The sequence below is a fragment of the Haliaeetus leucocephalus genome, unplaced genomic scaffold (genome assembly GCF_000737465.1).
Source record: "Haliaeetus leucocephalus isolate CR32 unplaced genomic scaffold, Haliaeetus_leucocephalus-4.0 Scaffold473, whole genome shotgun sequence".
Lineage (NCBI taxonomy): Eukaryota > Metazoa > Chordata > Aves > Accipitriformes > Accipitridae > Haliaeetus > Haliaeetus leucocephalus.
The window spans coordinates 2,415,226-2,429,219 of NW_010972909.1; the positions used below are offsets into that span (position 1 = coordinate 2,415,226).

Genomic DNA, 13,994 nt, shown 5'->3' on the forward strand with positions numbered 1-13,994 from the left:
TGTGGTCTGTGTATCGTTAGTTGTCACATAGCTTTCCATGGCTTATGCACAGACAGCTATTATCTGTATCTACTTTAGGTGTTTTATAGCTGTAATGATGCAGCATGATAGAAGCATGGATGAAGACACATGGAGATTATATACTCATCCAAGTAAACAACATGACGCCCAGAACACTCACCTTGTTGAGGACATCCCGCTGACACCCAAGATAGAGATGAGGCAGGATTCTGGTGGGGCCAATGTTGGAGACAGGTAGGCAGGGTTGAGAAATGCAAGTAGGGATGAGCGTGGATTTTCCTTCACAGAGACCGGGGAAAGAGCTGGAGAACTCAGCAAATCCACCTGTGAGAGGAACAGTATGTATTTAATACACATGCAGTGTTGTAGGCATTGGTGCCCGTTCCAGTTCTCAGAAAGCGGCATTTGTTGCAGGAGATGGGGAGGCATTAAGGGGCAGTAGGAAAGCCTTAACAGAGGAACTGTACGCGTGCCTCTTCCAGAGGTCCCATGACTGTGTACTTGCAGCAGGCAAGGCCTGCCTGTGTATTCCCGCTCTGCCTGGAACATTTATTTCTCTCTCTCTCCATTCCTCAGAAGTTTTCGATGCTTTTTCCCATTCTTAGTGATATGGGGAAAGGAGATTAAAAAAACCCAGCCACAACACCCACCACACCAAAAGCGCACACAGCTTTTCCTCTCTGCCCCTGCAAGCTGTTTTCTAAACACCTCCTGCTCCTGCATTAGGTCTATAATTAGACTTAATTAAGAAAAAGTCATGTTTACTCAATTTGGTAAAAGCATCAATATGTGGTTATTAATGTTTGCTTTTAAAATCCTGCATTATTATTTTCTATGCTGCTCCGTAATTAATACATTTCATCCAACACACTGGAAGAGAGTTCACCTTTCAAAACCACACCAAGCCAAGGCTTCTCCATCTCAGGGGAAGGCTTCACCCAGCCATGGACTTCCCATGCAGCTCACCACAAGTCTCCTCCCTTTACTGCTAGCTGGTTCTTCATCTGCACCAGTTATTACACGCCATCCCTATTATGGCTCCAGAACATTTTCATTACTGTTTCCCACCACTGCATTAAGCCACTCAGGAAAACTAGAGTGGAATGACTGGTAACACATTTAAATCCACCTAAAATCCCAGTGGCCATCAAAAATGCTCCCTGGCTGTTTCACCAGCAGCATGGCACAGCTGCTATGGAACATTAAGGGAATAAAAGGTGAGGCTGAGACTGCTCTAGAGACAAATAGATACAACCCAGCTCAAGCTCTATTTCTTTTTCTTGCTCAGCTAGTTCCCAGCTTCCCTCCCATCACAAGGGCTGCATTATAAATCTGTGCCACTAACTGTGGTCCAACTGGCCTTAGCCACAGTTAGAAAACAAAACCAAAGAAACCTCCTGCAACAAACTTAGACTTTGACTAAACATGTTCTCAGAAAAGCTAGCTAGCTTTTTCCAAGCCGAGCTAAACCCCAAGCTCAGCTCGTTCTCATACTTTATCTTCACAAACTAGTCTGAAGAAGAACTGGAGGCAGCTGCTTAAATGCTTAAAGTATGTTATAGGCTTTTTTTGACTGTTTTCACCATTTAACAGCCAACCAGTAAGGGTGAAAGTCACAAACTATAGTGAAAGTCCCCAGCTATTTCCCTACATTACAGCACAGAGGCAAGCAGATTTTTAACTGAAGGAAGCTTAATTATAACCTGTTCAGAATGAAGTACCTTTTTATCATCACAGAAGTGAAGTATTAACATGCTAAGTCTGCCAAATGCTATGTTCACTATTACTACAGTTTGAAGATGTGAATTAAAATTATTCAGGAGTAAGATAATGTACTGTTTTGTCAAGGCTTGCATTACCATTGCCTGAATTATGCCTATTCTTTGGATTTTAAAATCTGTATCTTTAGTAAATATAGAAAAAAAACGAAGTAATAGCCACGTGTGTAACAGCCCATTTCATCTGATAAACAAAAAAGCCAGCAAGCAGATTTCAGCACAAAAGTTTTATGAACAGTGATTCCTGTTCAGTCTTCTGACTTACAAAAAAAATCCCCAAAATCACTTGCCTATTTTCTTAGGCAAGTGATTTTAGACAACCATGACAATGCTCATCAGGAGAATATGAGCGCGAGGTTGGACTGTATGGGACGGGCAGGGGGGATACTAAGCCAAGGCACTGCCCATCACAGAGCCATACCCCAGAGGACCTAGGCTAGGGACACAGTAAAGGTTAGGCTCTGACATTTTCTATTCCTATTAGCTGGGATTCCTCCTCCTTGCTTTACAACCTCCCTGTGTGTTCAGGAGCACAAATGCTGCTTGTTCAATGTCTCAGTCAAATGACAGAAGGAGTTTGCAAAACAATTCTCTTTCATACTTGCTTAATTTTCTTCTGTATGGCATAACGTTTTCCCCTCTGTTATAGGAAGCAATCCTTGAATTTATAGGCATTATATGCCTCTCAGATTAAATTTAATGTAAGATACGGTGCCCAGCAGTTCCTTGAGAGATTGGGGGAAGAAGGGGAAATCAAGTATCGGTCTTTGGTTTCATTTGCTTATTCTTTATTTCTTGGAAAGCTTGTTGGCTGCTTTCTGGATCCTCTCTCTGACACAGCTGGAAATAGAGAATTGACTCTTCTTCCTTACAAAGAAGCAGCACAAGCAAATAAAAGATTTTACATCTGTGCTTTCTTTGTAAGAGACTACATGGGCAAAGTTCAACAACAACAAAAAAAGAATTTTCCCAACTACCTACCTCTCACTTTTTTATGAACACTGCAACAAGAAATTAAGCAAGAAGCTAATATGCAAAAAAACCTGAGATTTTGGCAGATGGAACCCACACTCTGTCATCATAAGTGTAAGAGCAATTTTTAATTTTATTTTTATCCTAGGGCTCTGTCAAGGCCAATTTGAAGTGATTCAAGATTAGATGCTTCAACACTTCCTCTGGGACATTCATCCTTTCAAAGTCATGTTTCTTCTTTCTACTCTAGTAACATGTTGCTTCAGTATCTTTACAACATGAATTACAGCGACAAAACTCTCAAATCGGGTAAGTCTGACATTTTATTACCTATTTTTACACATGCTCCCAAGTGAGCCCTCATTTCCTTTGAATGTATTCTAAGCTGGTATTAGTATCAGTAGTGAAATTACTTGAAAAAGCACGAAATCGGTGACTTGTTTCAAATATTAATCTATCTTCCCTGCCATCTTCTAGAACCATTTCAAAAATTTAGTAGCTTTTCAACAAATCTGGCTTTGATTTATGGCACTCCCAATAGGAAAAACACATTCTAGATCAGCATATGTTGAAAAATTGTTTTAAAAAAACCCCACAAACAAACAAAACCCATACCAACAAAACAGTCTCGTATATGCATCCTGCTAAACTACAGATTTCTTCTAGTGCAACAAACATAGTATCAGGGATCTGGAACAGCATCCATGCGTATGATCACTGAGCGGTTGTGTCATTATGAGACTAACTTCTATTCTAAGGAACTGCACTCATCACTATTTGCTTGCATTAACTTACAAAATTATCTATTTTTAAAAATATATAGATATATTAAAAAAACCCAGCACATAAAGATGTGTAGAAAAAAGGTACTTATTTCAAGTGTCTCTCTTTTCTAACGCAGATTATGGCCCCCATGAGTCCCCAAAGCTGAAGTGTACGTACAGTCTACATGAGGAACCTCTTAAGAGAAAAGTGCTTTACGCACTCAGGCTACCTGTATACTTCTGCTGTAAATGAAGCAGACTGTCTTCAAAAAAACAAACTTTAAACATTTTGAAGAATGAATTTAGCCTACAGGTGGGAATGCAGAAAAGAAAATTGAGCCTTAAAAGAAAGATGGGATGGATTTAGTTTCAATTTCCATAATTTGAGGATGACCTTTGCATCAACGCAAATTTTGTCTTTAAATCTCCTTACCTACCTCAGTTGGAATAGGGCTATTGGCAGCACTGTGCAGTTTGTTTTAATAAGAGAAAATACACTTTTCTTCTGGAGCTAGTTTCTAAACAACACCCCTTCTCCCACCACTACTCCAGCCTCTGCAAATAATAAATCAATCACAAAAGCATGTTTAAACTGTGGGGAAAAAATATCTGCAGGTCATTAACAGAGCTACTGGGTTACTAAAGTTTCACTGAAGTCCTTAATAATGTAACTGGGCCCTGGAAATAAGATGGCTGACAAACAACTCCAAAATATTCTCTCCTAAATAGCTATGAACCATACAGGTTTTCTGTTTTCTTGATGGTGATGCTCAGCTGAAACAGCTCTCTTGACATTCCACAGGATGAAACCACTTCTTGTCTATTTGCATGTTATGGACAGAGGAAGGAGGAAAGGGAGTAACTTTTATGTATTATACATATATCTATAAAATTTTGCTTGTGTTTAAAAAGATCTCCCCCACCTCCCTGGAGGCTTTTGAAGTTTTTCACTCTACTTCTTCTGATATCAATGAATTAAATGGAAGACTCTTACATCACCACTCACAGAATAGTTCCACCACATCTGAAAACCTTGATGGGCAAGCACGATAAGCAGCACAATGCATCTCCTTCTTCAGTTTTAAATAGACAGTTGCTTGTTGCTTCTGTCATGACTGCACATATGTAAGTCATCGTATCCTCTGGCTGGTAGCAAGTAGCTAACAGTACTCTTAAGTCTCTCTTACTTGAGTAACAGGCCCTACCCAAGTCTGAAGGAAAAAATCTTTGGGGATGATGACTTCCATCATTACGGGAGCAAATTAAAGCAATATGAGACAGTCATTTCAGACTTTTATCATCCAGTATACTTTCTAACATGAAAGCAAATATATCAAAGTAGCAGTGGTAAACTGTGACATTCAACTGGTTGTCCCTTATGTTTCTGAGACAAAAATCAATTAATTAAATTTGGCTCTAATTTTAGATTATCCATCAGGAGACTGCAAAGTTCTGTAACTGTCCCAAGGCAACTCAGCTCTTGCTTAGGTAGCTTGTTAAAATAAACAGACCAGTGAAATTATTTCAGTTTTAACCGAGTGGCAAGCATCCCCTGGCTGCAGCATCTTTAACGAACAGCAGTACTGTACCGCATTCCAGTGCTGACTTGTTCTGTTCACTTCTTGTGGCTGCAACTCACGCAAGAGTTTTTACAAAACCATGTTAAGGTGCCAAAAGCCGTCAGTGGTTTTGCAGCCTAAGCCCTCATGCGTGTGGCAGACAACCCAACACCTCCTAGGTCTTTATAGTAAAGCCTGCGTTTCTTCCTTACAAGCCTCCACATCCATTAGCAGAAATTTGGCAAGATCCGGCAAACGACTCAATTACTCTGTTGCTATGGTTCTGCAAAGTGGTGACTACAGACTTTCCTTTGATCAAGACATTACCGTTTCCTAACTACGATTGTGATCGTAAAGGTATGATCGTTAAATGAATCTTGGTATCAGAAGTTTCGGCTCCCTTCTCAGCCAACTCAGGAAACAAAATAGGGCCAAACCCAGAAGGGATTAAAAAGTTTCAGCAAAATTCCACAGTAAAAGTTATTCTTTCTTACAGATTCACTGCATAAATCCTCGTATAAATAAAACTCCCAACGACTTTGCCAGCAGCAGGAAGAGGAGAGGGAGAGAAGATGGGATCAGGTGGCAACAAATGATAGCCAGAGAAATGTTACTGGTTTGGGAAGAGCTACCTTTCACTGAGGGAATGGAATCCATCCAGATCTTTATGACTACTTAGTTTAACTACCATCAGACACAAATCCTAAATTAATACAGAGGAATAACTACTGAGAACCACAAGCATTTACATCAGCTCATCTCTTATGTTCTGTGGAAACAGACCAGGAGCATTCCACAGTGCTGCCAGTTGCCACCCTGTAGTTGGAGGGACAGTAGCTCTGTAAACTACTATGGAGGTTTGCAAGTGAAAGGCCAGTTAAGCTCTAAGGTCTTGATTTGAACACTTAATACAGAGTTGTGAAGTGCAGATAACATTTTACTGGTTTTACCCAGTACTCAGTAAAACCTTTCCAGTTAAATGACACCATAATAGGACATAACACTGGGGGGGGGAAATGGTGGATGTTTCCTGTGTTCATTCCATGTTATGCTGGTTTCTCTTCCTCCTCCCTATTTCCTTCAAATGGATCAAACCACTCAGAGATGTAACCAATCAAAATTAGACAAGACAATGTCACAGGAAACAGCAATTCTGAATCAAAAACTAAAAGCATTTTTCTTTGCTTATAGAAGGCCAAGTACTTGTGCGACCGATCTGGCATGGGGAAGGGCAAAAATGTTAAGCAGAAACACCAATCTACTAAAAATTCAGTTTTCAAAATGCAACTGTTGTTCTTCATTCACATCAACACACATCCCTTCCTTACACAAACACAGGTTACTCGGCTTTGGCTTTAGACTATCATGGCTGGTCCAGTGAAATTTCGTCTGTTATTGAGCAGATCAATACCTGCATCTACCCTGCACACATCCCCCAGCCCCCAGCCCAGCACCCCCTTTGCTCTCCTGCCCTCCACCTCCCCCAAACACCTTTCTTTTCTGCAGGGTGCTGGAAAGAGAGGAGAATGCCATTTTCTCCTCCTGCTAGCTTTCAAAGTTCACCTTGAGCAGCTCACCGATGCTTACATGACATATTACAGTAACCAGGCTGTTGGCTGGTTGTAATTACCAACGGTTATGTTAGCCAAACAGGCCTGCTTCAGTGACATCTTCCCCATCCACGCTTATTTGTATGTCCTTCCTTTGCATGCATGTTGAATACAGCACAGATGTTCCCTCATACATTCATCCTATGTCTCAACTTGCATATATTTCTAACATACAGAAAAATCAATCACGAGGGAACCTAGTATCTCTTTAAAGTTGCTTTTAAAATTACTGTTGAAACAGACAATTCTGTAATTCCTTTCCATCCTCATATGTTTGCAGAGATCTGCACCAGAAGTTTTATCCTTAATCATCTGGAGATAGCTGCTCTTGCTATCAGGCAAGTGCATACTGACAAAGTGCAGAAAGGAACAGAGACCTGACTATACTTCAGAGACAAGGTGGATTAAGGTTGGGTATGAAACTGAAGTGCAACAACTGACGTGCCCACAAGTCTGCAGTGAAAGGGAAACATAAAAATAGGTGGCCTCCCCTTTAGGTGTAACTTGCTTTTTCTATGTAACTGTCCAAGTATGGAGACAACTCCTACAAAGATGAGAGCTCCACGCATATACAAATTCTAACAGTAAAAACTTACCAACAAGCTTACACTGCATTTGTTCTGGGAGAATTTCTTACTACTTCTTTGTAAAGGCAGTCATGAACCTTAACTTGGAATGAAAGCAAGATGAGAAAATAGGTGTTCACATCACTTGATGTGTTTCCTGTAAGCTTGTCAGCTAAAGCTCAAAGGAGAATGCCAGCAATTGCTTTTCATGCCCAGAGCCTGGCAGCAAAGCCGAGGTGGAGCGGAGAAGAGAAGAGATTCAGCTAGAGAAGAGGTTGCTAACTGAGATGAAGGTGCCGGCCAGCTTCTCTAACTAATGGAGACTGATCCAAAAGGCCAGAAGAGCAGCTTTCAACTTTCACACTAAGCAAACATGTTTTTCAACCAAATAATTCAAGGGGCTGTAGAAACCGAAGAATCCCACCTGCCACCAGTGCCCATCTCTTGGTGGTTCCTCGGGCGGCTATCACAGCCTGAGCTCCCCAAGGGTCCTTCTTGCATTGCCGGGACCCACATGGCACTGCTGCTTGGTCACACCAGCAAATCCACAACCAGCTCAGCTCAACCCGAAACTACTTTTCAGGGGGAGACGCTAATTTGAGGCTCAGTGCTGTACCAGTGCTCATTTCCATAGGGCTTACAAGAACTTCCATTATTTTATTCATTTCATTACTCCTTTTGTCAAACCTTACTGAAGCTGACCAACAAACTTAAACATCTTTTGTGGGTGACAGCAGAGAGACAGACAACATGGCAACTCCTGTGAGCTTGGCTTCCCTAAAACTTCACGCTAAAAAAAGCCTATGAAGTGTTTTATACAACATCCCTGCAGATCCAGCTGGCCCTGCAGCTCTGCGTACTTCAGACAGGATGCACAGAAAGATCCTGTCTTGTGCTCATGATGGAGAAATAAGAGACAGTGAACGTGTCCGGTTTCCACAGGTCATGGAGTCTGCTGGAAAAGCCCAAGGACAATGCACACTGGTAAAAGAACAAACTTCGGCATTTCTCTTAAGTGCCATTCAAATCAGATGCTTTGCCTTCCCCTGCTGCCCCCCCTTTGGATTCTGACCATTCAGAAAAGGCCAAAGGGAGAAACTAGCTTTCTTCAATGAATTCCTGAAAACAGATTAGAAGCAACTTCCCTCCTTTTCCCACAAGACCTAATTGTCTGCCAGTTCATCAGTGTTAACTCAGTGTCAAACACAATTATTTCAAAGCAGGGAGTGGAAAAGGTCTAAGACCCAAGTGATGAGTCAAAACCCAAAGACTACATGCATGTACTAGGAAAGGATTGCAAGAAGACGACTTTGAAGCTCATGGACTTGGCAGAAGATGCCACCACCTTCGTTAAATCCAGAATTGGCATCTTCATTAATGGCACTAATTATTCATAAATTTTATATAGCCATATACGAATAAATATTATACTGGTATCCCTTTTTAAAGGAAAAGAAGAATAAAAAAGCAGCAAAATTTGCAACTACTTCTACAACATAACATTTAGACGCTGTCATTTTAAGTAAGCCTTACCAAACTCCTGTATTCACCAAAAGTATGCAGTGGAGTACATTCATGTTTAGCTTTTTTTTTCCTTCTCTTGATAGCAATTTAGAATTTGTTACTGTAAATACTGGTTAGTGCTAGGCACATAACGCAATGTTACTGAAAACTATCCTAAAAAAAATAAATCAAATTTAAACAGCACTACAGCAAAGACAAAAATATACAAACCTAACGTTTACTTTGCCTCAAATCAGAGCAGAGGCTCTTAATGCTGTGACTTAACAGCACTTTCACAGTCACATTCCCATCAAACATTAAAATGTTTATCTAAAAGCTGCAGTATAGATTTTCCCCTTGCCATAAGGAAGGAAAGTTGTAAACTTTCTGACTCACAAGTTTTATGAATCTACAATGTTTCCACTCTGTTTAAACGAGCTGCAGACCTCCACAGGCCATTACAATTCACGCATTCCAGCTCAGCTCCACAGGGATGCTTGCCATTTTCCATTACATAAGCCCAGGCTGGATTGCCCCGTTAGGAGCGCTGCCATCCCTGCGCCCGCTCTCCCCTTCCCGTCCCCTCTCATCAGCCACCGGGAGTCCTTCCACCGGATTCAAGGTTTCACGGTTTGGGAAAGCTAGGGGTGTTTTTATTACGGCGGTGTTCAGAAAGCGGCCCCGTTATGCCAGGTGTTTTACAAGCACAGTAGCAAGGGAAGTTCTTTGCCCTGGAGAGTTTGTGCCTTTGGTAAGACAAGGTTAACAGGCAGGTTAAGCAAACAAGGTTGGGGAGGGGGGGGCGAGAATGGGGTCAAGCCCGCACTCCCACCCAAGTGGTGTATAGAAAAGTCAGACTAACGACAAGTAAAGAGAGCATATTGGACACTGACACTTGCCTTTTCTGCCTTTAAAGAAAAAAAAATAAATACCTTCATCGTAATTTCAGTCAATTAAGTTTCACAAGCATCCCGAGGTATCCAAAACAAAAGCAAACTTAGCAAGTTATTCTTGGGTTTGACAAATGTTATGAGAGCTCCACACTAGTCAAACTTTGCTCTCTCTCAAAAGACAGCAAGTGGATACACATATGAAAGTAATAAACCCTACTCCCATTCTTCAAGTGCTTAAAACAATCATGGCACTAAACGAACACTCAAAACTGCATTTTAAGTACAAAGGGTGGGAGGATATTCACAGAGGACTGGCTGTAGCCAAGGGTACTAGTTTTTCTATGCTCCCATTAAAATTTGATGGAGACTTTTGAAGAGAGTGATTCAGAGCTAAGCTCCTCTCTCACTCTCGTCTCCTCCCCACTGACACTGGCTGTACTCCATGGGTTAGGGGACCACTTGGGGAATACTGCACTCCCTTGGCAAGATTTTCACCTCTTTTAACAGAGGCTTGCTTCTAACAGCATCAACCATTGAGAGCATCAAGATAGTTGGCATCATAGTGCAACTATCCTTCCTTCTCTAAACACTGGGAGGATATTTAACAGCTCATTCTCGCTAGAATTATTTCAACTTGCAGATAACTTGATTGTTGTAATCGATGACCATCATTTGAAGGCAAGGTGTGCTCTTCTCCTTGAGGCACTCTGCAAACAGTTATGTATAGGGAACGCTCAGAACTTCAGCCAGCCACAACAAAAAGTTACTAAGCTCCAAATCCAAATGTTAAAAGGTGTCAGGATGTTAGACAGGAATTTAGCAGACACCACAAACCACAGCTACTTCATGCCATCTTTCAGTCCACACTGGGTACCCTCCTACTTGGCAAAGGGACTACAGAAGCAGGGAAGAAAGCTCAGTCTCGCAGCCCTGGTCACTTCAGGAGATAGAAATGACCAGCTCTACCTATATGAGAATATTGTCAAGATTTCCTGCTCCTCTGCCACAAGGCATGTTTTTTCTGGTGACAAAGTGGGGAGAGAGCGCTGGGCTTTTTTTCCATTCAGCTCTGCTTTAGGCAAGTAGAGACAACACAGTGGTAAACATACCCTCAAGATACTGGCATTTTTATACTAGGATTCCTTTAAATGGGCTTCCAATTTCAAATATTTTTAAGAAAAATACCAGCATAAACAAGAACTGTAGAAGAGTTCCTGACTTGTTTCCTTCTCCTTGCATGTTCCATGCAAGTCTTCCATTTTGTACACACACTTTGTTAGGTGAGGGACAGGTCAGGGGGAAAACAATGATTTGGGAAGTTTCAGCAAAAACATACCTTTTGCAACAGTCCCTGGCTAATCACTGACTATTTCGTTTCCAGGACCTTTGCCCAATCTCACTGAACTCATTCTGTTTGCTGTTTCTTTACATACTCTCAGCTTATGACTTCATTCACTGTCCACTGCAAGTCACCTACCTTTGTCACTGAATAGAAAATTAATAACTTATGTCTTTCTGCTTATCACGGTAGCTTTGTGCCCTGTAGAAGCTTATCAGAGAGCCCCTGTGAAAGCAAAATCCATTAAATCACATTACTGCTGACATTTCTCATAGGCAGAAGAGCAGCAGAGATTAGTAGGCAATTCACCACTTGGGCCTTGATTATTTCTCAACACCACTTTTTTACATGGTGACTGTACCCACAGTCCAACCATGGTTTTGGGAGGGGGGCATACAGCTCCCCAGCTCAGTGCTCAGTGGTCTGCAAGTCAGATGCGGGCTTCATGCCTGGAAAATCTGTAATTCTCTACTAGTAATTCTCCGAATTATACAGATAACCTGCTCTGGATCCACCCAAGTACAACAACTCTTGCTTTTGGTCTCAGTTCAGAGCCAGTACAGTGTTTCTGTGTTAACCTATTACAATTTTTAATGTCAGGTTGGAAATACAGAAAGGTAGGCATTTCTGTTTTTTCAGAGATCATTCTGTTTAGAATGAGTCTTCTGTAAAAAAAAAAACAACTTAAAAACACCACCACAAAATAAAAAGCTGTGCTTTATCTTCTTCACAGCCAACATTTGAAAGGTAACCATCACGAAGACATCTGTGCTTGCATGGGTAGGAGTATGCCAGATTAAGAGAAACAGGGAAGAGCAAGTGTTTTAGCAAAGTAGAACATGAATGATTTCCATTGGCATAGTGGAATAGAATTTAAGCAAGACTCTTGACATTTACCACCTTAATAATGCTAATTCAAGCAAGAATTGCTAGCCTCTCTTCACTGTTTTTTGCAGACCAAGCAGAAACATCATAAAAATACTGTAACTAGGAAAAGGACTCCATGAAAGTAAATCCAGTTCTCAAAGAGAACTCTGGGAAGAGAAGGAATCAAGTCACATCCCTGTGTTTAAATCTTATTTAACTTAGCGGAGTAGATGCAATGATGGGAGTGGGGTTAAGCCTTCAGTACCCACATTTCAGTATTTTGCACACTGTTAAAAATTAAGAACCAAAACAAATATTTAAATTCCTGAAAACATTCCCCACCAGATTATAAATATTTTTATGAGGCTAGATCAAGAGCTTAAACTAATTGGTAAGGGTTCCTTTGAGGTCTTTACATTAGTTACTTCAATGAAAAACAACCTCCAGGGTAGAGCATACCTTTATGCACAACCTAAATAAAAAGCCACCTCACTGAGCGCTCAGTAATGGGGGGAGGCAGGAAGAACAGATGCAGGAATTTCAGATATTTGTTAATTGCTTCTTATTCTATCCCAACAAAAAAATATTTTCCTACCACAAAATGTTTATTTAAGGTCACTATTTTAAATAAACCAGATTGAGTGGCATAGGGAAAACTCAAGTCCAAAGGTTTTTCTTTTTACATGGGGCACTGACCCCTACTCTCATTATAGGCTATAAACATTTACGAAAGTTCGTCATCAGCTTGCTGAGACAACACATTTTATCTAGTTTCCTAGAGCCACGTATCAATAATCTCCAAGAAACTTCCCGTAAGACCGAAACTAGCACCTTCTCCTTCACCCCACATCTCAAAAGGTTTCTTGTGTGCATTTGTTTGTCAAGTAGCTAGCTTTTTAGTAGATGTAAGAAAACAACAGGACTGTGAAATATATTTTCTTACGTAAGGATTAAAATGAGAGCAAATTCATTGTAAGAGAAGGAAGTGCTAGAGAGCTGAAAGAATAGAGTTGACGTTAATTACTTTACTACTGATTCATCTTAGTTGGGTATATCTCCTGAAATAAGAACTTACCATAATAGATCAGTTGTAAACACTTTCCTTACATTCCCCTTTTGTTCTTATACTCCTCTACCACTGCTTTTAAAGCCATCAGTTGTTTCTGCATTCATAAATATCCTCCTCACTGTCTATTTAACCAAAAATAAGATGAAATTTTCAAATCTTTGCCAAGAGAAATGCATTTGACATGCTAAAATTAAAATCCCCCTTTCTATGAGGAGGGTTTTAACACATGAGATTCCCTTTCTCTCCCCCTAACACCCAAACTAATCCTTACCAGCTGCACGTGCCTAAGTTCACTTCAGCCAGCTAAGGTGCACTATTACCTTGCATGTGGTTTAAGTTCCATTTTCAGCTTGAACAAACAACTACCACGTGCTAGAAATAAAAACAAAACAAAACAATTCCTCATAGTATCATTATGCTACACGCAACTGGTCTTTGCCCAGACTATGTGCTGGGGAGCTGGAGAACACTCCGTTCCTGGTACTGTCCATTCCTACAGGAGCCACAGGCAACTCTGAGGATGGAAACACTCTGACCACCTCCTTCACAGGGTCCAGCAGAGGAAAAAGAGATCAAAGCCATGTCTCACACAACTAATCTATAGAGGGACAGTAGAAGGAAGGGAAGTTTTGTGATACTCTCCTGTGCTTGGCCTTTTTAAGGATCTCCCCAATTCCTCCCTGCCATGAGGTCTAATTCTCAGTTATTAGGAGACCTGTGTCTCTTTCGATTATGGAAATTAAGCTGTGAATAGTCTGTATTGCTGCATGGGGCTGTAATATGCTTCTGGTTATTAAACAAACCTCAAGACAGATGAGCAGAGTTGGATATTCAAACAATAAAAGGATTTCTTAAGAGACATGAACTGCTTCTAGACTGGCCTATTTTTTAAATAACAGTTTTAAATTTAAGGCAGTATTAACCACTCTTGCATTAAGCATTTACTGTGTCTAGACACCACACATTTACTCGGTGGCTCATATGGAAGAAGAGTTACTTAGTCCAATATTGTAGTCCACAACCCACAGGTGTAATTCTTACCAAGACAGCAAA

At 40.8% G+C, this 13,994-nt stretch overlaps 1 protein-coding gene across 1 annotated transcript in view; it reads right to left on the reverse strand.

Moving 5' to 3' along the window:
* The window catches only part of DUSP16 (dual specificity phosphatase 16), a 29,068-nt gene that overhangs the window by 12,518 nt on the left and 2,556 nt on the right, over positions 1–13,994 (reverse strand). Inside the window, exon 3 of the mRNA XM_010575307.1 lies at positions 182–345. Within this exon, the coding sequence (XP_010573609.1) occupies positions 182–345 (164 nt within the window). The remainder of the gene's footprint in view (positions 1–181; positions 346–13,994) is intronic.